General features: G+C 40.3%; 3 protein-coding genes across 3 annotated transcripts in view; all 3 read right to left on the bottom strand.

The window, feature by feature from the left end:
• The window catches only part of tmpoa (thymopoietin a), a 34,851-nt gene extending 27,175 nt beyond the window's left edge, over nucleotides 1-7,676 (bottom strand). The window contains exon 1 of the mRNA XM_030150563.1: nucleotides 7,356-7,676. Within this exon, the coding sequence (XP_030006423.1) occupies nucleotides 7,356-7,598 (243 nt within the window). The 5' untranslated portion in view covers nucleotides 7,599-7,676. The remainder of the gene's footprint in view (nucleotides 1-7,355) is intronic.
• Nucleotides 7,677-9,100: 1,424 nt separating this feature from the next.
• strap (serine/threonine kinase receptor associated protein) lies at nucleotides 9,101-18,233 on the bottom strand. Its single transcript, XM_030150567.1, has 9 exons — nucleotides 17,789-18,233; nucleotides 17,035-17,170; nucleotides 15,940-16,021; nucleotides 15,759-15,831; nucleotides 14,997-15,096; nucleotides 13,043-13,180; nucleotides 11,455-11,591; nucleotides 11,160-11,309; nucleotides 9,101-9,782 (listed from the first exon to the last, which is right to left on the bottom strand). Exons 1-9 carry the CDS (start codon nucleotides 17,898-17,900, stop codon nucleotides 9,721-9,723), a joined length of 990 nt encoding a protein of 329 aa, XP_030006427.1. The 5' UTR covers nucleotides 17,901-18,233; the 3' UTR covers nucleotides 9,101-9,720.
• Nucleotides 18,234-21,778: 3,545 nt separating this feature from the next.
• On the bottom strand, nucleotides 21,779-25,311 carry nfkbil1 (nuclear factor of kappa light polypeptide gene enhancer in B-cells inhibitor-like 1). The gene is made up of 4 exons (XM_030150564.1): nucleotides 24,988-25,311; nucleotides 24,785-24,897; nucleotides 23,215-23,326; nucleotides 21,779-23,129 (listed from the first exon to the last, which is right to left on the bottom strand). Exons 1-4 carry the CDS (start codon nucleotides 25,259-25,261, stop codon nucleotides 22,561-22,563), a joined length of 1,068 nt encoding a protein of 355 aa, XP_030006424.1. The 5' UTR covers nucleotides 25,262-25,311; the 3' UTR covers nucleotides 21,779-22,560.
• Nucleotides 25,312-25,511: the final 200 nt, after the last annotated feature.

Below are 25,511 nucleotides of genomic sequence, written 5' to 3'. Positions count from 1 at the left end.
AATATTTGAATTTATATGTGACGATTATTTCTGTTAAATGTTGCATCTTTCTACTGTTAATTATCAATAAAGGTTCAATAAAAACAAACAAACAGACGAACAGATGTCACATTTGATGCTTCATATTTTCTCTGATTACATTTTCATTGTGGGGGGGTGTGTGGTCAGGTAAAGGTCAGCTGACTGTTTAAGCCCTAAAAACCCAAACAGCTCCTGGAAACCACAATCATCTACTGATCTAAACAGTTTAACAACAACCATTAAACCAATCTATATGGGAGATAATTTAGGCACAACACAGTTCTTCATTTGTTCATGGTCATCAGATATGACCCATTTGGACGTTCAGAGGCTCCACAGTTACCGTGGAAACACCATCATCCTCTGAAACACAGGTTCACCAGTATTTACATTAATGATAGTGAGTGGAGATGCCTGTTTGTATGTTCAGTTAATGGTATCTGTGCTGAAAAAGACACTGTTTATTCAGTTTGATCTGTTTCTGATATAATAACCATCAACTTTAATCTGAGCTTTAATGAACATCTACATGATCAGTGAATTAAATATAGAAAATATAGGATCTATACTGAAAAAAACATAAAGTACAGAGGATAATATTAGAATAAATGGAGATAAATGACTGAAGAAAGATTAAATAAAGAGGAAACTTCATTTGGGAACTGACCCTGAAATAGCTGTGGGTCTTTAAGGGTTAACTAGTGTTTGCAGCAGACAATGGTTCTTTATGGTCGGGGGTGTGGACAGTGAGTGTCCAAGCAGAGTGGTACAGAAAACACAGTTACCACACTTCCATAGACTCCTGCTGTAAAAAAAAACACATGAAATATGGACCTCCTTCCTGGTTCTGGAGGTGGAGTCAATAGTTCCAAACACTGACTGCAACACCATCTGAACCCATTCATTTTTATTTGTGCTGATCTATCAACTCCAGCTCTAAGTTGATCAGATATGGTCATCTTTCCACTGAGCCAGTGTATTTCCTGTAGTAGTGACATTTCTGTTGTAAATTCTGTTTTCTTTGGTCTGTGTTAGCGTTTGGATCCATTTCTATCTGATCCAACTGTTCTGTTGGATTTTCAGCTGTAGTTCTATAGCAGGGCTGTCAAACTCATTTTAGTTCAGGGGCCACATTTAACCCAATTTGATCTCAAATGGGCCGGACCAGTAAAATAATAACAGTATAAAAAGTAAAATTATATTATGATCAGGTTTCATCAACAAAGTTTCCTTAAAAATCTGAATTACATGAACAACTTGAATTGTCTTAAGAAAAACAAGTGCAATTTTAACAATATTCAGCTTCGGTTTATCAGTTTATTATTTACACATCTGCATTACAATCGCACAAAACATTTAGTAACAGGCAGAATATTGGTAAAATTAAATTTACTTTTCGTAAGATATTTAAGTTTGTTCATATTTTCAGGTTATTCATGTTTTTTTTGTAATAGCATAGTTTGGTAATGTAAACATTTTCATGTAATTTTCCTTTTTTTCACCAAAAAAACAAAGAGAAAATTTGGGGTTATCATTATTTCTAGGTTATAATGATAATATTTTACTGGTCTGACCCACCTGAAATCTAATTGGACTGTACGTGTCTGTATGTGGAACCTGAATTAAAAGGATTTTGACACCAATGATTGTTAATATCTTCAGTGTAATTTTTGCATTTCACAAATTCATCCCGCGGGCCGAATTGGATCCTTTGGCGGGCCGGATTTGGCCCCCGGGCCATTTGTTTGACACCTGTGTTCTATAGTTCGATAGCTGGACTGGTCCAGCTGTTCACATTGAACCTCTAGAACTAGAATAATGGAGAGTCTAAGGTAAGGAATCGTTAGTCCAGATGTGGTTCTGTGGGTTTGGTTGGAGTTGTTCTGTTAAACCTGGTGGTGTTGGGTTCAGTTTGTCAGCTGAGGTCATGTGATCATAATGGTTTCATGCGATGCCTGTCAGTAGTTTTATTTGTCCTTGTTTGTTAAACCTACGACTAAATGTAAACCTGTTGACAGAACTAAAGTCAGTCCTTTAGGTGGTTTCAACCCCACGACTGACAAACAAGTGACAGCAGTAGTGACACAACAGGTGTAAACAGACTAGTGTGTGTTTTATTTGTATATTTACCTGCTTTAACCCTCTCACTGCTGTCTGTCCAATAGAAGAACAGGACAGTCAGCGTTTGTTTGGAACTACTGATTCTTACATAAACCACCTGATCACTGTAGAAACAATATCAAAGTGTGTCGTAACCCTCTGTCTCTATGGCTCTGGTGTGAGTGTCCAATAAGCCTTTAGTTCAGAAATAAATATGGGCTGTCTGAAAGTGGGCATGGTCGGACCTTTTCTGTCCTAATCAAACAGATATGATTATCCAATAACTGTCCAACTGAGACACAGCCTTAGACTGTGTCACAGCAACAGCGGAATAAAACAGGAAACGATGAAATGAAGGAGGGAAGTGAAAGTGACAGCAGGCAAACGTAGTCTGGATCCACAGAGACCATAAGCCTAACCCTAAGCACAGAACCCAGGGTCTGACCCGAGGTCTAACTCAAGGGTCCTAACCCTAAACCATCACCTCTTCTGTCCCTGATGATCAGGTGGTCAAATGTGGAACTTTTTGGGGGTTTGCTTTATGAACCCCTATTAACCCTGGACCTGGGGGGCAGGTGTCCTGTATGTGTTAGATGTTTCCTCTTCCAGTCCACCTGATGGTCCTTATCAGTCTTCTGCAGATCTGGATGACAGGCTGATCATTTGAATCAGGTGTTGGAAGAAGGACACATCTAAAACATGCAGAATACCAGCCCACCAGGACCAGGACTGGATACCCCTGTCCTATTGGCTAATATGAAACCACAGGTGTCAAATATACAGACCATGGGCCAAAACCGGCCCACTAAAGGATCCAGTCCGGCCCACTACAGGGTCCAGTCCGGCCCACCAGATGGTCCAGTCCAGCACACTACAGGGTCCAGTCTGGGTCATTAGCGGGTCCAGTCTGGCCCACAAAAGGGTCCAGTTCGGCCCACTAAAAGCTCCAGTCCGGCCCACTAAATGGTCCAGTCTGGCCCACTAAAGGGTCCAGTCTGGCCCACTAAAGGGTCCTGTTTGGCCCACCAAAGGCTCTAGTCCGACCCACCAAAGGGCCCAGTCCGGCCCATTAAAGGGTCCAGTCCGGCCCCCTTAAGGGTCCAGTCCGGCCCACCAAAGGGTCCAGTCCAACCCACCAAACGGTCCTGTCCGGCCCACTAAAGGGTTCTGTCCACCCACCAAAGGGTCCAGTCCAGCCCATTAAAGGGTCCAGTCCGGCCCCTGGGATGAATGTGTGAAATGCACAAATTAACAGTACAGGACGTTCAAATCAGTTCAGTTCTGGTTCCACATACAGACCAATATGATCTAAAGTGGATCAGAACCAGTAAAATAATAACAGAATAACCTACAAATAATGATAAATACAAATGTTCCTCTTAGTTTTAGTGTAAGAAAAAAAAAAAAAAGGAAAATTACATGAAAATGTTTACATTTAGAAACTGTCCCAAAAATGTGAATAATCTGAACAAATATGAATAATCTGAAATGACTTAATAAAAGTCTGAGAGTATTCCTGATATTCCATCTGTTCTTAAATGTTGTGTATTTGTAGATCCACTGTATCTGTACGTTAGAATGAACATTCATAGAATGAAATAATAAACTGAGGCTGAATATTAGTCCAATTACACTTATATTTAACATATTTCAGGTTGTTCATGTGATTCACATTTTTAATGAAACTTTGTAGACGTAAACATTAATATTATAAGGGTTCATACACATGTCAAGGTCAAATTCAAGCACTTTTAAGGGTCTTTTAAGGGTCATTTCAACCTTATCTGTGGGCTCAAATCCATATCTACACGATTACATAAACTCAGGAATTATATTTAGTCACTTTTTATCCCACTGATGTTCATTATATTATGTATAAACATGTAAAATCATATTTCATAACAGCAAAAAGTTGATAACTTAAAGGAGAACACACAGTTTTATCCTAAAAAGTGAAGGTTCTTGGTGTTCTTCAGACACACTGGAACCAAACAGACACAGACTAAAATAAAACTGGACCTGGAGTCAACCTGAGAACACCTGGAACTGACTTTAGAACACAAAGGGTTAGATTTAGACAGGTGTCAGCTCTGAGGAAGGAGCTCTGGATGGAGGGAAGATGAAAAATACAGAAATATGAGGGGCGACTGAAAAGTTCTGAGCCTAACATGGAAAGGATTAAGATATGAAGACCAAATTTGGTCCATGAAATCTTTCACATATTTTAATCCTATCCACTAAATTTCTTGGTCATAGCAATCTGTTCCCAGTTTTACAGGTCCCTGAACTTTCTGTATGAAGTGTTTCCTGAAAAATGGACAAACTTGAGTATGGGGCTGTCATCAAGTACGCGTACGACCTTTGCCTTCTTTGGGGTTGGTGACATGGGATGTTTCCATTGTTCTGACTGCTCCTTGGTCTCAGGCTGATAGTGATGGACCCAAGTCTAATCCATTGTCGCAAATCAGCCCCATACTCAAGTTTGTCCATTTTTCAGGAAACACATGATTCAGAAAGTTCAGGGACCTGTAAACAGGGAAAATGATTGCCATGACCAAAAAATATAGTGGATAGGATTAAGATATGTGAAAGACTTCATGGACCAAATTTGGTCTTCATATCTTAATCCACAGGTGTCAAACATACGGCCCGGGGGCCAAATCTGGCCCGCCAAAGGTTCCATTCCAGCCCACAGGATGAAAGTGCAAAAATGAACCTGAACAGTCAAGGCTGTCCAAATCCTTTTGGTTCAGGTTCCACATACAGACCAATGTGATCTACGGTATAAAGAACAACACAATAAACCGATAAATAATGACAACTACAAATTTTCTTTGTGAAAAACTATGTGGAAAAAATGTAAGTGAAAAAAACAACATTACACTGTGAAAATATTTACATTTGCAAAACTATTCTTTCACAATAAAATGCAAATAAATACATAAATAAAAACAAAGATGAACAACCTGAAATGTGCAATTTTAACAATATTCTCCCTGTTACTAAATGTTTGCCGTATTTATGGATCCACTGTGATCTGGAGTTGGGTTAATAATAACAGATGGAACATTGTAGAAATTGTTCAAATTTTAGTTCCAAACTCCAAATTTTTAACAATATTCTGCCTGTTACCAAATGTTTATGTAACATTGTGTGTAATGTACATGTATAAATAATAAGTCGAGGCATAATATTGTTAAAATTGCACTAATTTTTCAAATGAAATTTCATTTTTTTCAAGTTATTCACATCTTTTTTTATAAAATGTAAATATTTTCATAATTTAATTGGAGTTTTTTTGTACTAAAACAAAAAGAAAAACTTGGATTTGTCATGATTTATAGGTTATTAAAGTCATTATTTTACTGGTCCGGCCCGCTTGAGATCAAAATGGGCTAAAAATGGCCCCTGAACCAAAATGAGTTTGACACCCCTGTCTTAATCCTTTCCATGTTAGGCTCAAAACTTTTCAGTCGCCCCTCGTAAATCACAGTTAGAATTCAACCAGTGAAACTCAAATCTAAGCTCCTACCAGACCTTGAAAACACTAAACCGAAATACAAACAGAAGGATTTTAACCCTGTCTGATGGAACAGGTCTGTTTTCTGATGTTCTTGTTCCACTGGTTCTGATCCAGTTGAATGTGGACCTGGACCACCATGGCTCTGACCCCCTATGGCTCTGAACCCCCATAGGTCTGAACCCCTGGGGAACCCCTGGCCCCTGGGAAACTGCCAGATTTTTAAATAGTTTTTATCCAACAGCCATAAGACTGCTAAACAAAAGTTGAAGGGGTGAAGTGAAAAACAGAATGTGCAGTAATAGGTGCAATAGGGACCCCTCCATCGTGCAATATCTCTTTTTTAACATTACTAACTATTTATTTATTTATTTTTAGTGCAGTTTTCAATATTTTATCATATATACGGGTTGTTTTTAGTTGGTGTTTTTAGGATCTTTTTTTTCTCTGTTTTTATTTCGTGCTGTGCATTTTGCTATTTTGTTCTGTAACAGCATCTGGGATGTTTTTATTGAATGACAATTAACCCTTTCATGCATAGTGTTCACTCCAGTGGACAGTTATTCTCCAGCTGTTCTCTTGTATATTCATGTATTTTATTGCTTTAGTTCCATATCAGCCAACACAGTGGACACTTAAATGCATCATCCCATACACTGACATTCAGACCATTACTGTAACTTTACTGTTCTAGATAAACTTGATCTGCAGGAACATGTTTGTGAGTAAATCAACTCCTTGTTATCATTATGAGACTGTGATTTACAGGTTTTTTTTAAACAAAAAGTTTGTTTTGTGCATATTATCTCCATAAAGTGAGTAATAACTTACAGGGGTTGGACAAAATAATGGAAACACCTTCTATGATGCCACAATGTTAGGTGTTTCCATTATTTTGTCCAACCCCTGTATATTAGAGTGTGTTAAAATGTGATAAAACATCAAATTAGCAGCATTTTAAAATATTTTATTCATAGTTTTCACACAGTGTATCAGTTAATAAATGTTTCTTCGCTTCAAAAATTAAACACATGCTGTCCAGCTGAGTGGACGTTTTTGCAATTCCATGAAAAATAGGTTCATAAAAAAAATTCAATCGCAGTGTTTTTTCCATGCCTTAAGAGGAATAAAAACACTCACAAAAAAAAATTAAATAAATCTTGATTTATGCATGAAAGGGTTAATAAATCTGAATCCATAGGTCTGACCCCCCCATAGGTCTGACCCCCCCCCCCCATGGCTCTGAACCCCCATAGGTCTGACCCCCCCACACCTTTAGAGGAATAAAAACACTCACAAAAAAATCCTGATTTATGCATGAAAGGGTTAAAAAATCTGAATCCACAGGTGTGACTCCCCCATGGCTCTGAACCCCCATAGGTCTGACCCCCCCATAGGTCTGAACCCCCATAGGCCTGACCCCCCCATGCCTTAAGAGGAATAAAAACACTCACAAAAACAAAAACCTTGATTTATGCATGAAAGGGTTAATAAATCTGAACCCCCATAGGTCTGACCCCCCATGGCTCTGAACCCCCATAGGTCTGACCCCCCATGGCTCTGACCCCCCATGGCTCTGACCCCCCCATGGCTCTGGGTCAGTGTGTTTTCCACCAGACCCAGTCCCAGACCCAGTCCCAGACCCAGTCCTGCCCCAGACCAGCAGGTCTAATCTGGACTTGCAGGGTCCAAACAGACCCTGGTCCACACTCACCCTGCCTGAGGACCGGCTCCTGTTGGACACCACGGGGGGGGGCAGCTCCTCGTCGCTGGAGAAGGCGTCCAGAGTTGTGGCCGTGACGTGGTTCTTGTTCTGGGCGGTCAGGTTCTTCAGATACAGCTGCACGTACACGTCCTTGGTGGGGTTCCCGGCAGGAAGTTCCACATTATGGGCCAGAAGTTCACTCTTCAGCCGGTCCTTGGTGAGCACAGACGGGTCATCCAGGTACTCCGGCATGTCTGCGGCGGATGGAGGGAACCGAGCACCGACGACTGGAAGAGTTAGTCCCGGTGACGAAGACAAGAACCACCGGAACCACCGAGAGAGGGGAGGGGCTGTAGGAGGGGGAGGAGCGGAGCAACAGCACCGCCCACTGGACTCCAACCGAACTGCAGATAGAGGAGAGAGGGAGGAGAAGGAGAAGGAGAAGGAGAAGGAGAAGGAGAAGGAGAAGGAGGAGGAGGAGGAGGAGAAGAAGGAGAACAAGGAGGAGGAGGAGGAAAAAAAAGAGGAGGGGGAGGAGGAGGAGAAGGAGGAGGAGAAGAAAGAGGAGGAGGAGGAGAAGAAGAAGAAGGAGGAGGAAGAGGAGAAAGAGAAGAAGGAGGAGGAGGAGGAGAAGAGGAAGAAGAAGAAGGAAGAGGGGAAGAAGGAGGAGAAGAAGGAGAAGAAGAAGGAGGAGGAAGAGGAGGGGGAGGAGGAGAAGAAGGAGAAGGAGAAGAAGAAGAAGAAGGAGGAGGAGGAGGAAGAAGAGGTGGGGGAAGAGGAGAAGAAATAGAAGGAGGAGGAGGAGGAGAAGAACAACTTCAAAAGAGGACCAGAAACAATGATGGATTCAAAAATAATACAGACTTAGTGACACCGCTCTGACCTCCACTTAGAAGAAAGAAGAACTAACAAATACTACTACTACTACTACTAATAATAATAATAATGATGATGATGATGATGATGATGATGATGATGATGATGGTTGTTCTTTTCTTTTATTAGTGGTTCTCATCCATCTTTAAGGTGCATTACCTCCACCTACTGGACTGGAGTGGATCAAACAGTAGATTTACAGATTCCATCACCCTGTCTCCTTTAATAAAACTAGACTCCTCCTACATACACCACAGACTCCTCCTACATACACCACAGAGTCTGTGGAGCATGTGGTGTATGTAGGAGGAGTCTATGCTATATGTAGGAGGAGTCTATGGTGTATGTAGGAGGAGTCTGGTGTATGTAGGAGGAGTCTGGTGTATGTAGGAGGAGTCTATGGAGCATGTACGAGGAGTCTGAGGGTCAGGACCTGTTCACTGTTCTGTTCTTCTTTAAAGGCCTGTTCACTTAAAAACCTTCATACATTTCTCTCCAGTTTCTAATTTGTCTCTAATATTGAGCATCACCTTTTGTGTCTGTGATGAAGTTTTCATGATCCATCTTTTCTGCTAAACTCTTCCTGGTTTTTCCATTTGGTTGTTTTGTCTTTTGTTCATTATTGTTCTGTCCATTACTGTCAGCCATTAGTATTAGCTTTACTCTCTGTAAACACAGTTATATTAAAGTTTGTTTTTTTTTAAATCGGCCAATAAAACATGAAACCATAATAAGGAGAAACCACATCCATCCATCTCTCCATGCCATGACTGTTAGTGTTTAATGGTCGTTAGTGTTGAATGTGGTCATTAGTTAAAATTCAGATGGAGTTTATTCGTTCCTTACCACAGAATAAAACTAAATAAAAACCACAGCAGTAGCTTTGTCATTGCTTTTATTTAATCACTGGACGAGAGAGAGGACACAAAACCAAAATGGAAAAAAAAAAGCTCCAGTGATACGTCTGCCCTTCCCACTCTGCAACAAAACAATATTTTCTTTTATTCGGACACTTAACGACAGATACTGAAGAAGTACGACAGCAGCCAATACGCAAAGCAACGTTTGAACGAAATGAAAGCACCTCCAGGATCCATGTAAGCACCACCTGAAAACAAAGCCTTGGTCCAGCTCATTACAATCTTTTACCCAAACTGATCTTAGCTACATGTTTGTTGGAGGGTCTGCATTTAATGGGTTTAAGGGGTTAAGGGGTAAAAAAAACATCAGCGAACAAACGGACGAGGGCTGATCAAAGAGAAAGGAGGCAGCGGTGAGTGGAGATGCTCACAGCTCTACTGCTTCCCTCTGCAGCCCAGGGCCTCCATGTCACTGCTGAAAACAACAATACGACAGTTGATCTGGTTCTAATCATCCACATCAGGTCCTGGTGGGAGGAGGGAGGGGCTCTGGACTTTGCTCCTCACTGGGGCCCGGTAGGACACGCTGAACCCCTCCCTCACTGGTTTCTCCTCTGGTTCCGACGGCGTGGCTCTGCTCAGGCTTTGATCTCGGGGGCCGTGGGGTACAGCTGCTCAGGGTTCTCCGTCCCCAGGTCCTCTGATGGAGACACAGAACAGGACACATTTATTAACAGTCCATGGACCTGCTGCTGCTGCTGCTGGAGGTGGAGGATATTCAGGCTGGAAGAACCACTTCAGTCTAAACATGTCTCAGAATCCTCATAGCTACGGAAATATTAACCTAATACAGTGTTTTTCAATCTTGGGGTCGGGACCCCACGTGGGGTCGCCTGAAATTTCTAGTAATTGATAAAAAAACAAACAAAAAAACTTACTAACAGAAAATGTATGGTGAGTTGACATGACAAACTGAAGCTGAAACTGAAGCACTGTGGTTCTGTTTATCTGTCAAATGTTCATTGTGGTTGGTTTCAGATGCTGCAGCTCTTTCATAATTCATAGTTTGAGTTCTTGTTTGTTCAGTATTAGTTTTCAGCCTTGTAAATACAAACTGGACTGACTGTACATATCCTGACCAAGTAAAATAAAATTCTCCCTTTGTGCAGTAATCTACACCTGGATTTACTGCCTCTGTCCATAATAACATAATTATATAGCCTAAATGTTGTCTAAAATTAATGTGTATTTGCAACATAGTATAGCAAACTATTACATGATCAAAAACAAATTAATTTCAGCAAAAAAAAAAAAGTCTCCGTTTTGAATGTCTGGGGTTGGCAGAAATTTGTGATGTTACAATGGGGTCACGAGCCAAAAAAGGTTGGGAACAACTGTAATAACCTAATATGTACAGAGTAGAGTCCAACATCTGTAAAAACACAGAACTGTGACTAGTTCACATCTACCATCTTCCCTACAGTGGTGTTTTAACAGTCCTGAAACACTGGAAACACAACTGAGACAGTTTAAGTTTAGAAACTGATCTGTACTGAGGATTAGGGCTGTGTATTGGCAAGAAACTGGCGATACGATACAAATCACAATACTAGGATCATGATACAATATATCATGATACTGTTAAAAAGTCAAATTTTTTTGTTTTTGTTTCTTTTTGTAAAAGATTATCTCCTGGAAGAATTGAAGTACACCAGAAATATGGATAAATACTAAACACATGTTTATTTAGTCAGAACAGGATCTAATGTTATACCACACAATATTCCTCTGTTAAAACTTAAATTACATTTTACGGACGTAACAGTTTAAGATCCTGCTCAAATGTTCATATTCTATTAGTTCATAACTAATGTCACAACGTCAAATATAAACAAAAAAGGAAAAGAAAAAACAAAAATGAACCTCTGCAATATCAGCATTTGAATAAATACCTAAAAATATCGATACAGTACTTTTTAATATCGAGGCAGTACTGTGAAATGAAATATTGTGATATATTGCAGAACCAATATTGAACGATGAGTGGACATTAGGAATGGACACTTGGACTACTAACCAGGGAGGACACACTTCCATAGGCCGTAGGTTTTCCCCACAGCCGTCTGCCACAGTCGGAGGGTCCCGTCCTCTGACCCGCTGGCGTACAACTCTCCGTCAGGGCTGAAGCGAACACAGTGCACTGGACCAAAGTGACCCTTATAGGACTCTGAAGAGCAGAGGGGCGTTAGATGAACCGGTTCAGGTGGGACCAAGTCCTCATTTATCTGTGTCACTATTATAAAGGTAATGTTACAAAAATAAATGAACTTTAAAAGACGATGAAAGGAGGGACGCTCCTCTGTGCTGCTCACCCAGCTCTTCCTTGGTGCTATAGTCAAATTTGTAGAGCTTGAAGTCATCTCCACCTGCAACGAAGAAGTCCTTCTCTGGATGGAGCGAGGCTGAGTTGATGGGCGCTGGTGCCTCCACGGTTTTGATCAGCTCCAAACTGGAATGTGGGAGGGGCACAAGTTAAACCAACACATATGCTCAGCCTCCATCAGACATGATTATATACAGTGAGTTTAATGGGACGTCAGCGCAAAAGTTACAAAAAAGATCATGACCAGAGACCTACAGAACACATGGACCTATAGAGTACATGGACCTATAGACCACATGGACCTACAGAGCACATGGACCTATAGAACACACGGTAAGAGTCCTTAAAATGGAATGTAAATGACCTCATAGGCATTTCTTTTACTAAATAAATTTGATATTCTATTCAAGGTTCACGCTTTTATTTTGAAAGACATTATGCAGTGACCCGCCCTCTTCCTGTCAGAAACAGAAGTGACAAAGTTTGGTAAAAGCTAGCGACAGCTCTGTGCACATGTGCAGATAAAACCTGTTATAAAAGACACTTAAAGGGTAACGGTGGTTAATACTGATGACACCTGGATGATGAAGGAACAGGGTTAGTGTTTGTCACTGTTGGATCAGATCACTGTTCTATATCTGACATATTTTTTCATGAGGCCTGTGCTTATTATTATGTCCACTAGGTGGTACTATTTTCTTTGGTAAAGTGAGTAATGCTTAGCTAACTCAGAATGATGTAAACTAGTAAACATTGTAAGGTCTTAAGGAAATAATAATAATAATAATAATAACAATAATAAGAATAATAATATGAAGAAGAAGAAGGTCAAAGGTAATTATAGAAAAGATTAATAGAGTTACTTTAACACTTCATTGTAGTAAAGGTTAAAACATGTTCATATGCACTCCTATTAGAGACGGTCAAACTCCAGATAAATAAAGGTTTAGACAGAGGTCTGTGTCATTCATGGATTATTAATAAGGTTCAAATGATGACAGTATTTCATGCTGTATTTGTATTTGACTGGTTTTCTCTCCAGCTCTTCTGGTGTGTTCACTACAGTTCAAATGCAGATACGAGGTTTTAATAAAGACAAAGTGACCCATCAGTTTTAGAGTCAGAGCGTCCATCAGCTGAGGACGGTACATGGAACCAAAACATGTGCAATAAATGACCTGGGATTCACTAAAAACACACAGCAGGATTTGGAACCAAATAAATGATCATTTATGGAGGATGATGTTTCAGAAACAAATATGTTTGTTAATGTTTTCAGTTATTGCTGGTTTTTGTGACACCTGTTCTAGATAAATTGCATGTTACTCATCTATAACTCAGAGAAAAAGTGAAAAAAAGGGGGGGGGGTCTGTCCCAATGTGATCTGATTCAGTCCTGATTTATTCTGTTGGTGAGAAAATGACAAAGAATAGAAAGAACAGATGTTGCGTATTTGTATAATATTTGACAATCACAGAACACAGAGCATTAGTGTGTGTTGGACTGCAGACAAACTGGCATAAGTGTGTGTGATGTGTCTTCTAATGTTGGACATGTCCTCCTGTGTATGTAACCACCTCAGAGCGTTGTAGAAGGCGATGGTCTTTCCATACGTGATGACTAGAATCTCTCCGTCAGACATGTACTCCATGCTGCTCACAGATGTGTCAAAGCTCAGCGTCTTCACCTCCTCCATGGAACTTCTGTCCCACAGCCTGGACACACACTCACATTTAGCACAGATGCACAATGATCTACCACAGAACCCAACAGGGGTGTAACGGTGCACTGGTTTGGACCAAACCATATGGGTTCAGGACCTTCAATACCATATGGAGGTGAACCCAAAGAATACATGGAGCCCATGTGAAGAACAACGACACTGGCCTTAAGTTTACACACAAACACACACACAGTATGAACAGAGTGGAACAAGCAGAACACATGGAATATCTGATATCCTAAACCAGGGCTGTCCAACCCTGGTCCTCCAGATCTACTATCCTGCATGTTTTAGATGTGTCCCTCTTCCAACACCTGATTCAAGTGATCAGCCTGTCATCAACCTCTGCAGAAGATTGAGAACGACTGTCAGGTGGACTGGAAGAGGAAACATCTAAAACATGCAGGACAGTAGATCTGGAGGACCAGGGTTGGATAGTAGATCTGGAGGACCAGGGTTGGACACCCCTGTCCTAGACGGACGTCTAATACTGCGTTTCCACAACATGGAACCAACACAACTCTGGTGCCAGGTCCTATTCCTGGAGACCGTTTCAATTATAGGATACTACTGACTTTACAGTACCTGGTCGTCATAGCAACGCTCTGCTCAGAGCTGCAGATAAACTTGCTCATTTTGTGTTGTCCCGTCAAACTCACACTGAATGTTTTCATCATCCACCTAGAACACAACTGTATGAACCTCCTGGCCCGACCACGGTGTGGTTCTGTCAACTGTCAACATGGATTAACCTACTGATATATTATATATTACCCTACTGATATATTTACTATTAACTACTGAATCTGTTTGTTTAAATGTTGTGTCCCACACTGATGACCCAATGACATACAGACAACTCTGACCAATCAGTGTCTGCAGTGTTTACATATTTTAGTATCTCTTCACCCATTTAGGAACCTCAGTGGAATAGATACCAAAAAACTAGTACCAGGTACCAGATTCCAGGTTCTTTTATCCAATGGAAATGAAAAAAGGCAGAGCTGAGTCAAGTTGAGCCAGTACCATGTAGTGGAAATGCAGCCTAAGTGGTCCAACACCACCCACATACTGAAGGTGAACTATAGCAGCTCAGAGACAGAGGTGGAGACCCTCCGTCTGCTCTAAGGTCTGTGATTTAGGAGTATTTGGGATTCACTGTCAGTTATATCAACAGAGAGACCAGTGGACTAAACATGAACGCTGTGGTGGCATCGTTTCCTGCAGATTGTTTATATTTATGGTAACACGTCAAAGTTCAGAGCACATTTAAAACCAAGGCGAAATACGTTCATTTTGTCTTCTGTTTATGTAATTATACTTCTCTTTTTTCTTTTGATCAGACAAGGTATAGCTTTTTTAGATGGTACCTGCTTGAGGGTTTCGACTGTGACTCCAGTCTTCCTCAGAAGCGTCATCCGACGTACTGCTGACGTGTCATTTATCAGATGGTCGGCTCAATGGACCAATCAGAGCCCGTCGAGCTGACCATCTGATAAATGACACGTCAGCAGTACGTTGGATGACGCTTCTGAGGAAGACTGGAGTCACAGTCGAAACTGTCAAGCAGGTAACATCTAAATAAGCTATACCTTGTCTGAGCAAAAGAAAAAAGAGAAGTATAATTACATTTAAAACCATCCAACTGTTAAAATGACCCCTACCAAGAGAAAAACTGGAACCCAGTGTTTTACTTCAATAAAATTTTTTAAATGAACTTGGGTCTTCTTCACTGTATCGAACTGAGATGTTTGTGTACCGTTACACCCCCAGAATGGAACAAACCAAAGTATGACATAGACACTAACCGGATGGTTTTGTCCTCAGCAGCGGAGAGGATCTGCTTGTCGTCGTTACACCACAAAGCTTTTTTTATAGCTGAGGTGTGACCGGCAATCTCCTGAGGAGCTGAACAACAACATTACAACAGTTACAAGACAAACACCAACAGGGTTCAGCTTCTACGGTGAAGCATATCCTGATCTATGAGGACTGAGTCTACGTTCCGATGTAGGTAAATGTGTCCATATGTGACCTGGATCTGATCTGTTACAGTCTGAACAGCACTAATCTGACCCAGACCGCTTTCATATGTGGTCCTAAATCTGACCCAGACCACTTTCATATGTGGTCCTAAATCTGACCTGGACCACTTTCATATGTGGTCCTAAATCTGATACAGATCTGATATTTTCCAATGTGACTTCAGTCTGAACGTCCAGGTCGCATTTATCCGACTGTTACGTCAATGAAATGCGATAAACGTCCCAGTTGTTCGTCCAGGAGGAGGAGTGGAGGAAAACCATATTTCCTTCTGTAAACACAGTGTGTGTCTGCGTGGTCATGTATTCCATCAGGACCTCTTTTGTGCATGTGGGTCAATTCAGGGTCACATTCAGTTCAGACTCAAAACTGATAGAAGTCGCATTTAATGTGGAATATGAACCAACACGCAAAAAAAAAAAAAAAATCAGATTTCACCCAAAAATCCATATTGTGCATTAAGACCTGCTGTGTGGGCGGAGCCTCTGTCTGATAATCTGAGTTTTACTGAATACATGTTCCCTCACCTGCTTCTGGGTTACTGAGGTCATAGATGCGCAGCAGTTTGTCATTTCCTCCCGTCAGCAGACAGTTACTATCCTGAAGAAAAGAGGCAGACATGAAAAATATCCATTTGAAGTCCATATGAACACTGAACATGTACTTAGTATGTTTCAGACCCTGTATGTACAGACGTGGTGCACTGACCTGAGTGAAGCTGACCGTTTTTACTATGTGTTTATGTGCCAGTGTGAGGACCTCGTCTCCACTCACTGCATCCCACACTTTTCTGTAAAACATACAGGTCACCTTTTTACTGAGAGCACTTTACAAAGATACAGGCAACATTCAGCAGCAACATCTGAACTGGAAGGACATGTTCTGGTCTCCTCTGTGTTTGTATGTCTTTTATAAATAGGTGTGTGTGTGTCTCAGTCAAATGCATAATTCTGTCTCTAAAATCCTTTTGGTCCATGTTCAGTGATGCATGACTCAGTTCCTGCTGTAAAACAGTCAGATCCATCATCTCCAAATGGATCCTTTATCCCGATCATGTCTGTAAAACTAAATCTGGAACTCTGTTGGATTCATAGGGACATGTTTGACTCAACTGGAAAGGAGTTCCATTAAAGCAACTAATCCTTCTGATCAGAAGAACAACAAACATTAGTATATCAGACATGTTTAGGTGATCAGCTGGATGTTCCATTCACTTCTACATGGAATGGATCAGTGTTCAACCTTCTAAGTTGTCCTTCAAATTGAACATCTGTCCCTCCTTGTAGATTCTACAGCTGATATATTTGGTGGATAAATATAGTGTGTTGAACAGATTTACACCAATAGAATCTCCAAGGTGGACCAGAATGTTCTTCTAGATTTGAAAAGTCCAACCTAATGATTTTACTGGATTTTCCACCATGATATTCAAATGAGTTCAGGTCAAAGGTCATGTTTGGTCATTCTATGGAGCTGGGTACGTATTAAAGGTACTATTTCACTATTATATGCATGAATGATATAAAAGTGGATCCAACTGCACCAGAGCTCGGATAGGATTTGGAGGAAATACTGGTGTTTCAAGGTGATGTTAAATGGAGCTGAGTTCAACATCTGGAGGTTTAGAGAGTTGGACAAGATCAATATATGGATTCAGAAGATGGATCCAACTAGGAATCAAACAGTCACCTGTGTATGAGAAAGTCTAGGACAGTGGGACAGGAAGGACACACATTCTTTACAGAAGTCTGACATCTATCCATCCAGTGTGAATCCATATGTCCATATCTGATCAGTACTCACGCTGTGAAGTCGGCAGCAGCAGTGGCTGCCTTGGTGGCGTCTGTGTTCAGAGTGGCTCCCCAGACAGCACCTTTGTGACCCAGAAACGTTCCGATCCAGTCCCCTGTGTCTCCCTGGCGCAACATGGGCTTGCCATCTGTCAAAGAAAAAGCAGAAAAGATGCTAATTGAACATGTGACACAGTAAAGCACAGATGACAGTCAACAGGTGTGTAGTTCAACGCCTCTGCCTCAAACCTGAAAACACAAATACAAAGACGCACACTCTGACGACTTAACAGAACCAATGACAACTCAGACACCAAAACAAATACTTACTGGTCAGCACCGTCTGATAACACTGGTCTACAATTTATTAGAAATGATCTGCCTCAGAGATTAAATGTGCTACATGTTCCATATTTTAATCAGATTAACTGGAAACAAATGACCAAAGTGCTGGTTTGTTGATGTTTTCCAGGTATAAGGTTGTGTGTTCTTCCACATATATGTTGGCTTCTGTCCATTTATCCAATAGATTCATTCATGGTCTTTATCAGTGCCTCCAGTGTCAGTCCTTTTACTGTGGTAGACCAGTGTCAGCAGTAAACACTGAGTCTAGAATGACACAGATCCAGTCTCAGATCTGAAAGCCTACTTCATTCATTCCTACTTCTGTTTAGTTGTTTTAATCTTAAACATAATGTGCCCGCGCCCCCCCCCCCCCCCCCCACACACACACACACACACACACATCTTATATCTATTGTTGTCACCTTTGCAGGCGCTGATCAGAAAGTATCCGTAGGGGGTGATTCCACTGAAGGCCAGGTCCACCACAGGCCGGGTGTGTCCGGAGCAGGTGAGCGGAGTCTGTCTCATAGCCATGGTCTCCGCCGTTCAACACACTGGTCTGACTGGGAGGAAGGTGGGATCTAAACACTAGCAGCTAGCTAGCTAGCTAGCTAACGAGCTAGAGAAGCTAGCGGGAGAAAAGACAGACACAGCGGCCCCTTGGAAGCCTTTAGTCCGGTGTGTTCGTCCCGTTGTCCGATGGTTTGGTCAGTGAACGAGTGAAAACCGAGCCCGTACGTCTGTCAAACTAAACGGCAGCTCTCCCTCCCGGCCAAGAACAGCTGGCGTGCTAATAGCTACAACATTGCAACTAGCTAGCAACGTGCAACGCGGCGTAGCCACCACAACTGTGATAGAGGCGGTGTTCCGTTACATACCGCTATATTACTACTTCCGGTGTCATTTTTTCAGCATAAAACATATACGACCTTCTACTATTAGAACTTCAACAACTTTTTATTTATTTATTTATTTATTTATTTGAACAATTAACATTGAACAGTAAATATGCATAATGGTATACAACAACAAGGGCAAAAAGTTCCATAATTCACAAAATCTTTTACATTATATAGAGAAATACATGTAAGTAAACCCATTAGGAAAGAAAAAATAAGATTAAATAAATAAATAAATAAATAAATAAATAAATAAATAAATAAATTTAAAAAAATTAAAAATATGTAATAAAAATAAAATTAAAAAAAATGCTCGAGGAATAAATAGAAATTATACAAAATGAATAAGATTATACATTTGACTTTTTTTGTTTGTCTGTTTTATTTGCTTTAGAATTTATACGGTTTCTCAAATTGTCTACGTAATTGGAAAAAAGGGCTTTGAAAACAGTGATGTTTGGACGTTGATGTGCAAATTTGGAGCAATGAATGTGAAATTCGGCAAAAATAATCAAAAGGTCGATAATATATCTTTTTTTCTGGAGTTATTTTATCAATGTGTGATAGGCCAAATAGAATGTGTTTAAAGTTCAATTTACACGAAGAGTCAATTTTTGTGTTTTCCAAAATTATTTAAATCAGTCCAAAATATACGTGTGTAGGTGCAATCCCAAAATAAATGACATATTGTTTCTTCTGCGTTGCTGCAAAACGTCAACAACTATTACCCCTCAAATTGCGCAATCAGAATTATACATTGGAAATTTAGATCCATTCTTGAGTAAAAAAAAAAAAAAAATGCATTAGAGAACTAATCCAAAGGGATACAATTTGTAAGACAACTTCCATCTTTTTTTTTGGAGTAATTTATATTCTGATGTGGAATGGGAAAAAGTATGGTTATTTTTTATTTCGAATAAGGTCAGAGAGGTATCTTTAAAACTGTTACACAGGTGTTATCCAGTTAATTCAGCTTTAGTTAAGTATAAGATCCATGCCGACCCTCTTTGTTCATTTTGTCATAATTCAGATGAAACATTAACTCATTTGTTTTGGGAATGTGCATTCTGTCAGTGTGCATTCTATTTTTTGGTGTGATATCAATCTTTTTTTAAATAGAAAGCTGGATATTTCTTTTAACTTCAAAATTGAAAATATTTTATTTGGTTTCGTTATTGCTGATGTGCCTGCTCAGAAATTGTTTATTCTTTTTTTTTTTTTTTTTCTTTCTTTCATAAAACAATATATCATTTATTGAACATAAAACCAAGCGTTTACAACACCATCATTTGTCAGATTATCAATTTACCATTTCATGAAGTAAAAAAAAAAAAAAAAAAGATGATTGTTTCCATTTTTGTCAGCCATCTTAAATTTATGTTGATGTCTGTTTTTGTAAATTTTGGTGAATCAGCACATCCCGTTCAATTTTTCTTGAAATGCTTCAGGGTTTTCACTGACCCAGAGGTTTTTTTTTTTGTTTTTTTTTTTAACCTTCTGTTTATGGGTTTTTATTTTTTAACATATATAAAAAAGAACATAGTTCCGACGTATGATACAAAAGTCCATCACACAGACAAACAACAAGAAATTGTTTATTCTTAATCTTATTTCCTTATTAACCAAATTTCATGTACAGGCAAGCAGGCAGCTTTGTGGTTTTTAAATCTTACTCAGAATCCTACCTAGACACACTTAAATTTTGCACTAACCCTAAAGCTGTGAAGACTAAAGCCTTATGTGACGAATTTAAGTTGTAATTTTTTTTCATTTATTTTTTTCATTTATTTTTATTTTATTATTTTTTTCTCTTCTTGTTTATTCCTTTACTTTTATTTATTTAATTTACTTACCTATATATGTATTTATATTTAATTTCTTCCTGCCTTACCTCGAGCATTATGTTTTCTCCATGCCATGTTCTGTTCTATGAGGATATGGTATTATGTAAATAAAGTTTGAAAATAAACAAACAAACATACATGACCTCACTCATTCTGCCAGTGTATGGTTGATTTTATTATCCCTGTTAATTATTTTTTAAAACTCGTGTCCAGTCAAAGTTTTATTAGAAATAATAAAAATATTTATTATAATTGTACTTAGTTGTTATTAATATGTTGTTTGCTATAACGCATTTCACTTGGTTATACGCAATTCAGTTGGTTATAATATTAGCATTTACTACGAGGTAATTTTATCTGATCTTTTGAAAAGATGAAATTGCATATTTGAGTTAAATTCACCATCCAGGTCAATACCAAGTTTCATTCAGCACTTTTATTTTGAAGGCTTGACACTCAGAGTATAAACACCTAAATGAGACCTGTGAAGGACCTGTGTGGACTAAACCTTATGTCAGATTAATGTAAGGTGAGGAGTAACTAATTTTCAGTGTTGAGAATTACACCTTAAACCGTTACACAACATCTATTCAACAAATGGGTCCATCTGCAGATGACAGTTGTACCTTTTACAAAAGTCCACTTATCTTATAAATGTCAGTTTTCTATCACTGTTTGGAAAGATTTGGAAACTTTTCTTTTTATCAAAACTACAGTTAAGGTCAGTAACTTAGGTCAGTTTAACCCAGTGTTGGTCAAACTGTGGGGTGGGCCCCCTGGGGGGGTGTGAAGTCTTCCCAGGGGGTCTTGGGATCAGTCCTGGATGTTTTTTTGTTCTTCAGGTTAGAACATGTATCAGGTGGAACTAATGTTTGATGGTTGGAGCATCCCGGACTCATTTTATGGACGTCCACCAAACCAATCTACTGCCATGGTGATCTGTCACTAGACTAGACACAGAGTTTAGGTTTGGACAATGGACAATGGACAAGGACTGGACTGGAAAAGACACATGGACACACGTTTGTGTTTTGGACCAGTTTGGACTTTGTTCTCAGATGTCCAATGGAAACGGGCTCATTGACCCACTGATATTGGTCACATGTTCATCTGTGGAACCAACATGTGTTTGTTGGACTAAAAAAAGGAATTGTATTGTAATAGTTGGACATTTACTATTTTCATTTGGACAAATATTGTCTCTGAGCAGTCTGGTTGAGTTTATTTATATTATTCAAACAAAAATATAAGTTATTTTGAATTTGAACAAAAAATTATTCAAGGAAAAGCAAAAAGTATTGATACAATATTGATGTTTCTGTCAATAACAGAATTGAACAACTGTTAAAGGTACATTTTCTGTGTAAATTATCGTTTTCTTAGTGCTGTGAAAAACGATTGGCTCCATTCCTGATTTCATGTTTTTACATATTTGTCACACTTTAATGTTTCAGATCATTAAATATATATTAGACTAAGGCAACCTGAGTAAATGTAAACACTGAGTCCACAAATGTACCTGACCCTCTGTGAACATGAACTGTCTCCTAACTTTTAACAGCAGGTTCTACCACCTTCAGTTGCAACAACTGCACATACTGGGTTTGGATCAGGTGGTTCTGAGTGCTTACATCTGTGAGGAAACTGTTCTAAACACAACTGTTTTAACTCAGGTAGATCAGACAGAACTTTATTGATCCTCTGAGCAGACCCCAGGAAATGAAGGTTCCAGAAGCAGCACAAACACAGAATGGACACAGATAAGAATTATTACCAAATAAAACAGAAAGAAAATAGAAATAACAATGGCAGGTCCAGATCCAGTGGTTCCACATGGACCCATGTCCTGTTCAACAGTGTCTGTGTTTAAACTCAATAACTGATCTGTTGAATACATGTATGAATAGGTCTGAGTAAGTACTGTCACATGACACATGGTACAACTGACACTAAGAACATTTAAGGGTAAAAATACTGAAATTCCTGCTGTGTGACACAGGGACTGAAAATGAACATCACTTTATTGACTTTATTCAAATGTATAAAACATGTTGTTCTCATAAATGGATCCAAAATGAAACATTAGCCCACACTTTTTAAAAGACTCTAAACTAAACCAGTGCCTGAGATGCTGTGAGCTGCAGAAGGATGGAGAGCATGTTTAAATTATGTAGATTTAATAAAAAAGACACAGAACAGACCACAGGGACATGGACCATCTGCCCCAGAGCACAGTTCCACTAGACCAGCAGGTCCTGGACTAAACCACAGCCCACAGAAGAGGACCAGCCTGGGTTTCAGTCCGGATACTCTGGACCGGCCTGGGTTTAAGTCCAGACAGTCTGGACCCACCTGGGTTTAAGTCCGGACACTCTGGACCTGCCTGGGTTTAAGTCCAGACACTCTGGACCCGTTTGGGTTTAAGTCTGGACACTCTGGACCCGCCTGGGTTTAAGTCCGGACACTCTGGGCCCGTCTGTTCAGCTCCTGGGACAGAGCAGTCACTGTTTCCAGGATTCGCTGTTTGTCCTTTTCTTCTAAACGAGCTTCACATCGCTGAGCAAACTTATCCGGATGCCACAGAACCTGCTGCTTCAGAACCATTTTCCGAAAGGCGGACACATTCTTTGGGTCGACGCCGTGGAGCATCACGTCCACCATCTCCTGCACAGTGCCGTGTGGAGCCGGCCATGGGATGTCTTTGTAGCTCAACTTTGTGTTTGGTGCTGAGGAGCCGCTGTGGAACGCCGCCGCGCACCGCTCCTCATACCGCCGTTTCCTGCCCTGACGGGTCTCCTCCTTCTTCTGAGCTTCTCGTTTCAGATACTCTTCGTGCAGCTCCTTACGGCTTTTCTCTTCCTGTTCTGCCTCCTGTTTGCTCTTCTTCCTTTTCCACCCAGATGATGACGCTGCAAGTCTTTGAGCTTCAGCGTGTTTTTTATCAAAGTATTCTCTTCTAATGCGATCAGCCCAGTCCCCGAAGTCTTCCTCATCTTCATCAACCGGAAGGAAATCATCAGCTGTGAAGAAAACCATGGCATTACTGTTACTGTCAGTTAAAAACACAGAACTGGTTTATTACTGTGAATATGTGTCAGAATTTACCATCATAGACTCCAAAACTTTCAAAAAACTCGTCCTCGCATTCATCAAACAGCTTCTCCATCCACTCCTTCTCAGGGTCTGGTTCAGATGGATGACTGTGATGGACTGAAGCCTGAAGACGAACATATGGACTAATGAAGGAACAAAGCAGCAGGTACAACCTCAAATGCTTCAATGATCACATGACGTTTGGATGTTCACAGCAGTTGGATCCTTTGGTCACAAGACACTACTGCCCTTAGTGAATTCAGTAACAAACATCAGCAGCTTAGTTTAGGTACAAGATAATTAATGGAAACAGAATAAGCACACTTGAAAACCCTCAGATTGACTCATCAGACTCACTACTGCCCCCAGTGGTCTGACTTATCAGTGGCAAACTTTTTGGACAGATGGATGACCACCTGATGATACCACCCTGGGGCCTTTGTGTCCGAGAGTAAAAACCAATGTACACAGCAACCCATAGAACCAGAGGTTTAGTTAAAATAAGGAGGACATCATATTAGTGAAACTGTACTTCCTTTAGTGTAAAATGCAGGATGACCCATAAATAAATTGACACCAGTTTTAGTCTTTTTTTTCATTGGACTGTCCAACAGCAGAACATTTAAAAGCCAACAGGAGCTTCACTCACAGTTCTAAGCCCGTATTTTCATTAATTTGAATTATTAGTTGTAAAGTTCTCCTCATCTACAGACCAGCAGGACGGTGGGTGGGACCATGTGAACAGAGTGACAGCTGCTAAAACACATTCTATAGACCAGAGATGTCCAACCCTGGTCCTCCAGCTCTACTGTCCTGCATGTTTTAGATGTGTCCCTCTTCCAACACCTGATTCAAATGATAAACCAATCATCCAGCCATTTTCTGACTGGATGATTGGCTGAGCGAAGAACCCCCAACAAAGACAGAATGGATTGGAATTATTAAAGAAATATATAACATGGAAAAACTAACTTTCTCCTTGAACCATAATTTAGACAAATTTACTAATTATTGGCTAAAATGGAAAAAATCTATCCCAGAAGATGTAACGCCTCGATAGGACAGCACCTTGTTTTTCTCATGAGAAATACACATATATGCCAACATCTGTGTGTTTTACTATCAACATGTGTAAATATGCATTCTAGGAAAATGTGCACAAATGTTTATGAAAATGATGGATGTAATTATGTCAGCAGGTGTACAAGATCTGACATGGACTGAAACAGGACAATACCCAAACTAACTCAACCCTCTTATTATGATGGGATAACATTGTGACATTGTGACCCATTGACACACATATTTATCGTTGCACTTTAGTTTTTGATACTGCCCTTGTCTGTGCTTGTTGACATCTCTTGTTTTGTATGTCTTTATTTTTTGTTTCAGTGTCTGTTTGTTAAAAAATGTAAAATCTGTTAGAAATAAAGTATATAAAAAAAAAACAACAATCATCCAGCTCTGCAGAAGACTGATAATGACCGTCAGGTGGACTGAAAGAGGAAACATCTAACACATACAGGACAGTAGATCTGGAAGACCAGGGTTGGACACCCCTGGTCTGTACCATGATGCTTACCCCTGGATGTGTGATCCACTTCAGCAGGTCTCCAGGGGTGACTCCTGCACTGTTCGGGACATCCATGGCTTCTGGACAGATGTTCTTCAAAGGTAGAACCAGGTCATCATAAGCTAAAACAAAGCCAACCAGAACAAAGCCTTCACGCTCATGTCCACACCGGGACCTTGTTGTTGTTCAGATGTTTTCCTCCACCTCCTCACCTGTTCTTCCGTGTTCCAGAACCCTGTTAGCGGCCACATGCAGGGCTGTGTCTCCTTTGCTGTCCTTCTGGAGGACACCGGCTCCGTGGTGCAGCAGGACCCGCAGGACGGCGTCCCCCCCCCGGTGACAGGCCAAATGCAGCGGGCTCCACCCCTTCGGACCCCGGCTGAAGTTCACATCTAGGTCCAGATGTTTCTTCAGGTAGGACTTCAGCTTCAGTAACCTGCCCTCCTCCACCAGCTTCCACAGCCGCTTCTGCCTGTGAGACACCATGTCCTCCTGGACAGCCGTGGACACCAGGGTCTACAGTACTGTTAACTTTAGCACAGAGCTAACCTTCTTCTTCTTTTGTTTTATTGGTGGTTGACATCCGGTTTTAAGATGCATTACCGCTACCTACAGGACTGAAGTGAACAGAGCTAATACACCCCTGGTTCTGTACGAAGACGAGCAGAAACAGTATTTATATTAAAAAATAAAATAAAATAAGGGTGTAAAATAAAAGTCAGAGGTCTAATCTGAA

The sequence above is a fragment of the Sphaeramia orbicularis genome, chromosome 12, assembly GCF_902148855.1.
Source record: "Sphaeramia orbicularis chromosome 12, fSphaOr1.1, whole genome shotgun sequence".
NCBI lineage: Eukaryota > Metazoa > Chordata > Actinopteri > Kurtiformes > Apogonidae > Sphaeramia > Sphaeramia orbicularis.
Note: the sequence above shows the minus strand (reverse complement) of the source record. Positions and strands in the feature narration are given on the sequence as shown.

Coding starts and splice junctions, on each gene's coding strand:
- strap (XM_030150567.1), bottom strand. CDS start 17,900: ATGGCTATGAGACAGACTCCGCTCACCTGCTCCGGACACACCCGGCCT. Junction 16,022..17,034: donor GCTGCTGCCGACTTCACAGC/GTGAGTACTGAT, acceptor TATGTTTTACAG/AAAAGTGTGGGATGCAGTGA. Junction 15,097..15,758: donor CCTCAGTAACCCAGAAGCAG/GTGAGGGAACAT, acceptor GTTGTTGTTCAG/CTCCTCAGGAGATTGCCGGT.
- nfkbil1 (XM_030150564.1), bottom strand. CDS start 25,261: ATGGTGTCTCACAGGCAGAAGCGGCTGTGGAAGCTGGTGGAGGAGGGC. Junction 24,898..24,987: donor TCTGGAACACGGAAGAACAG/GTGAGGAGGTGG, acceptor GCTTTGTTTTAG/CTTATGATGACCTGGTTCTA. Junction 23,327..24,784: donor AGTGGATCACACATCCAGGG/GTAAGCATCATG, acceptor GTTCGTCTTCAG/GCTTCAGTCCATCACAGTCA.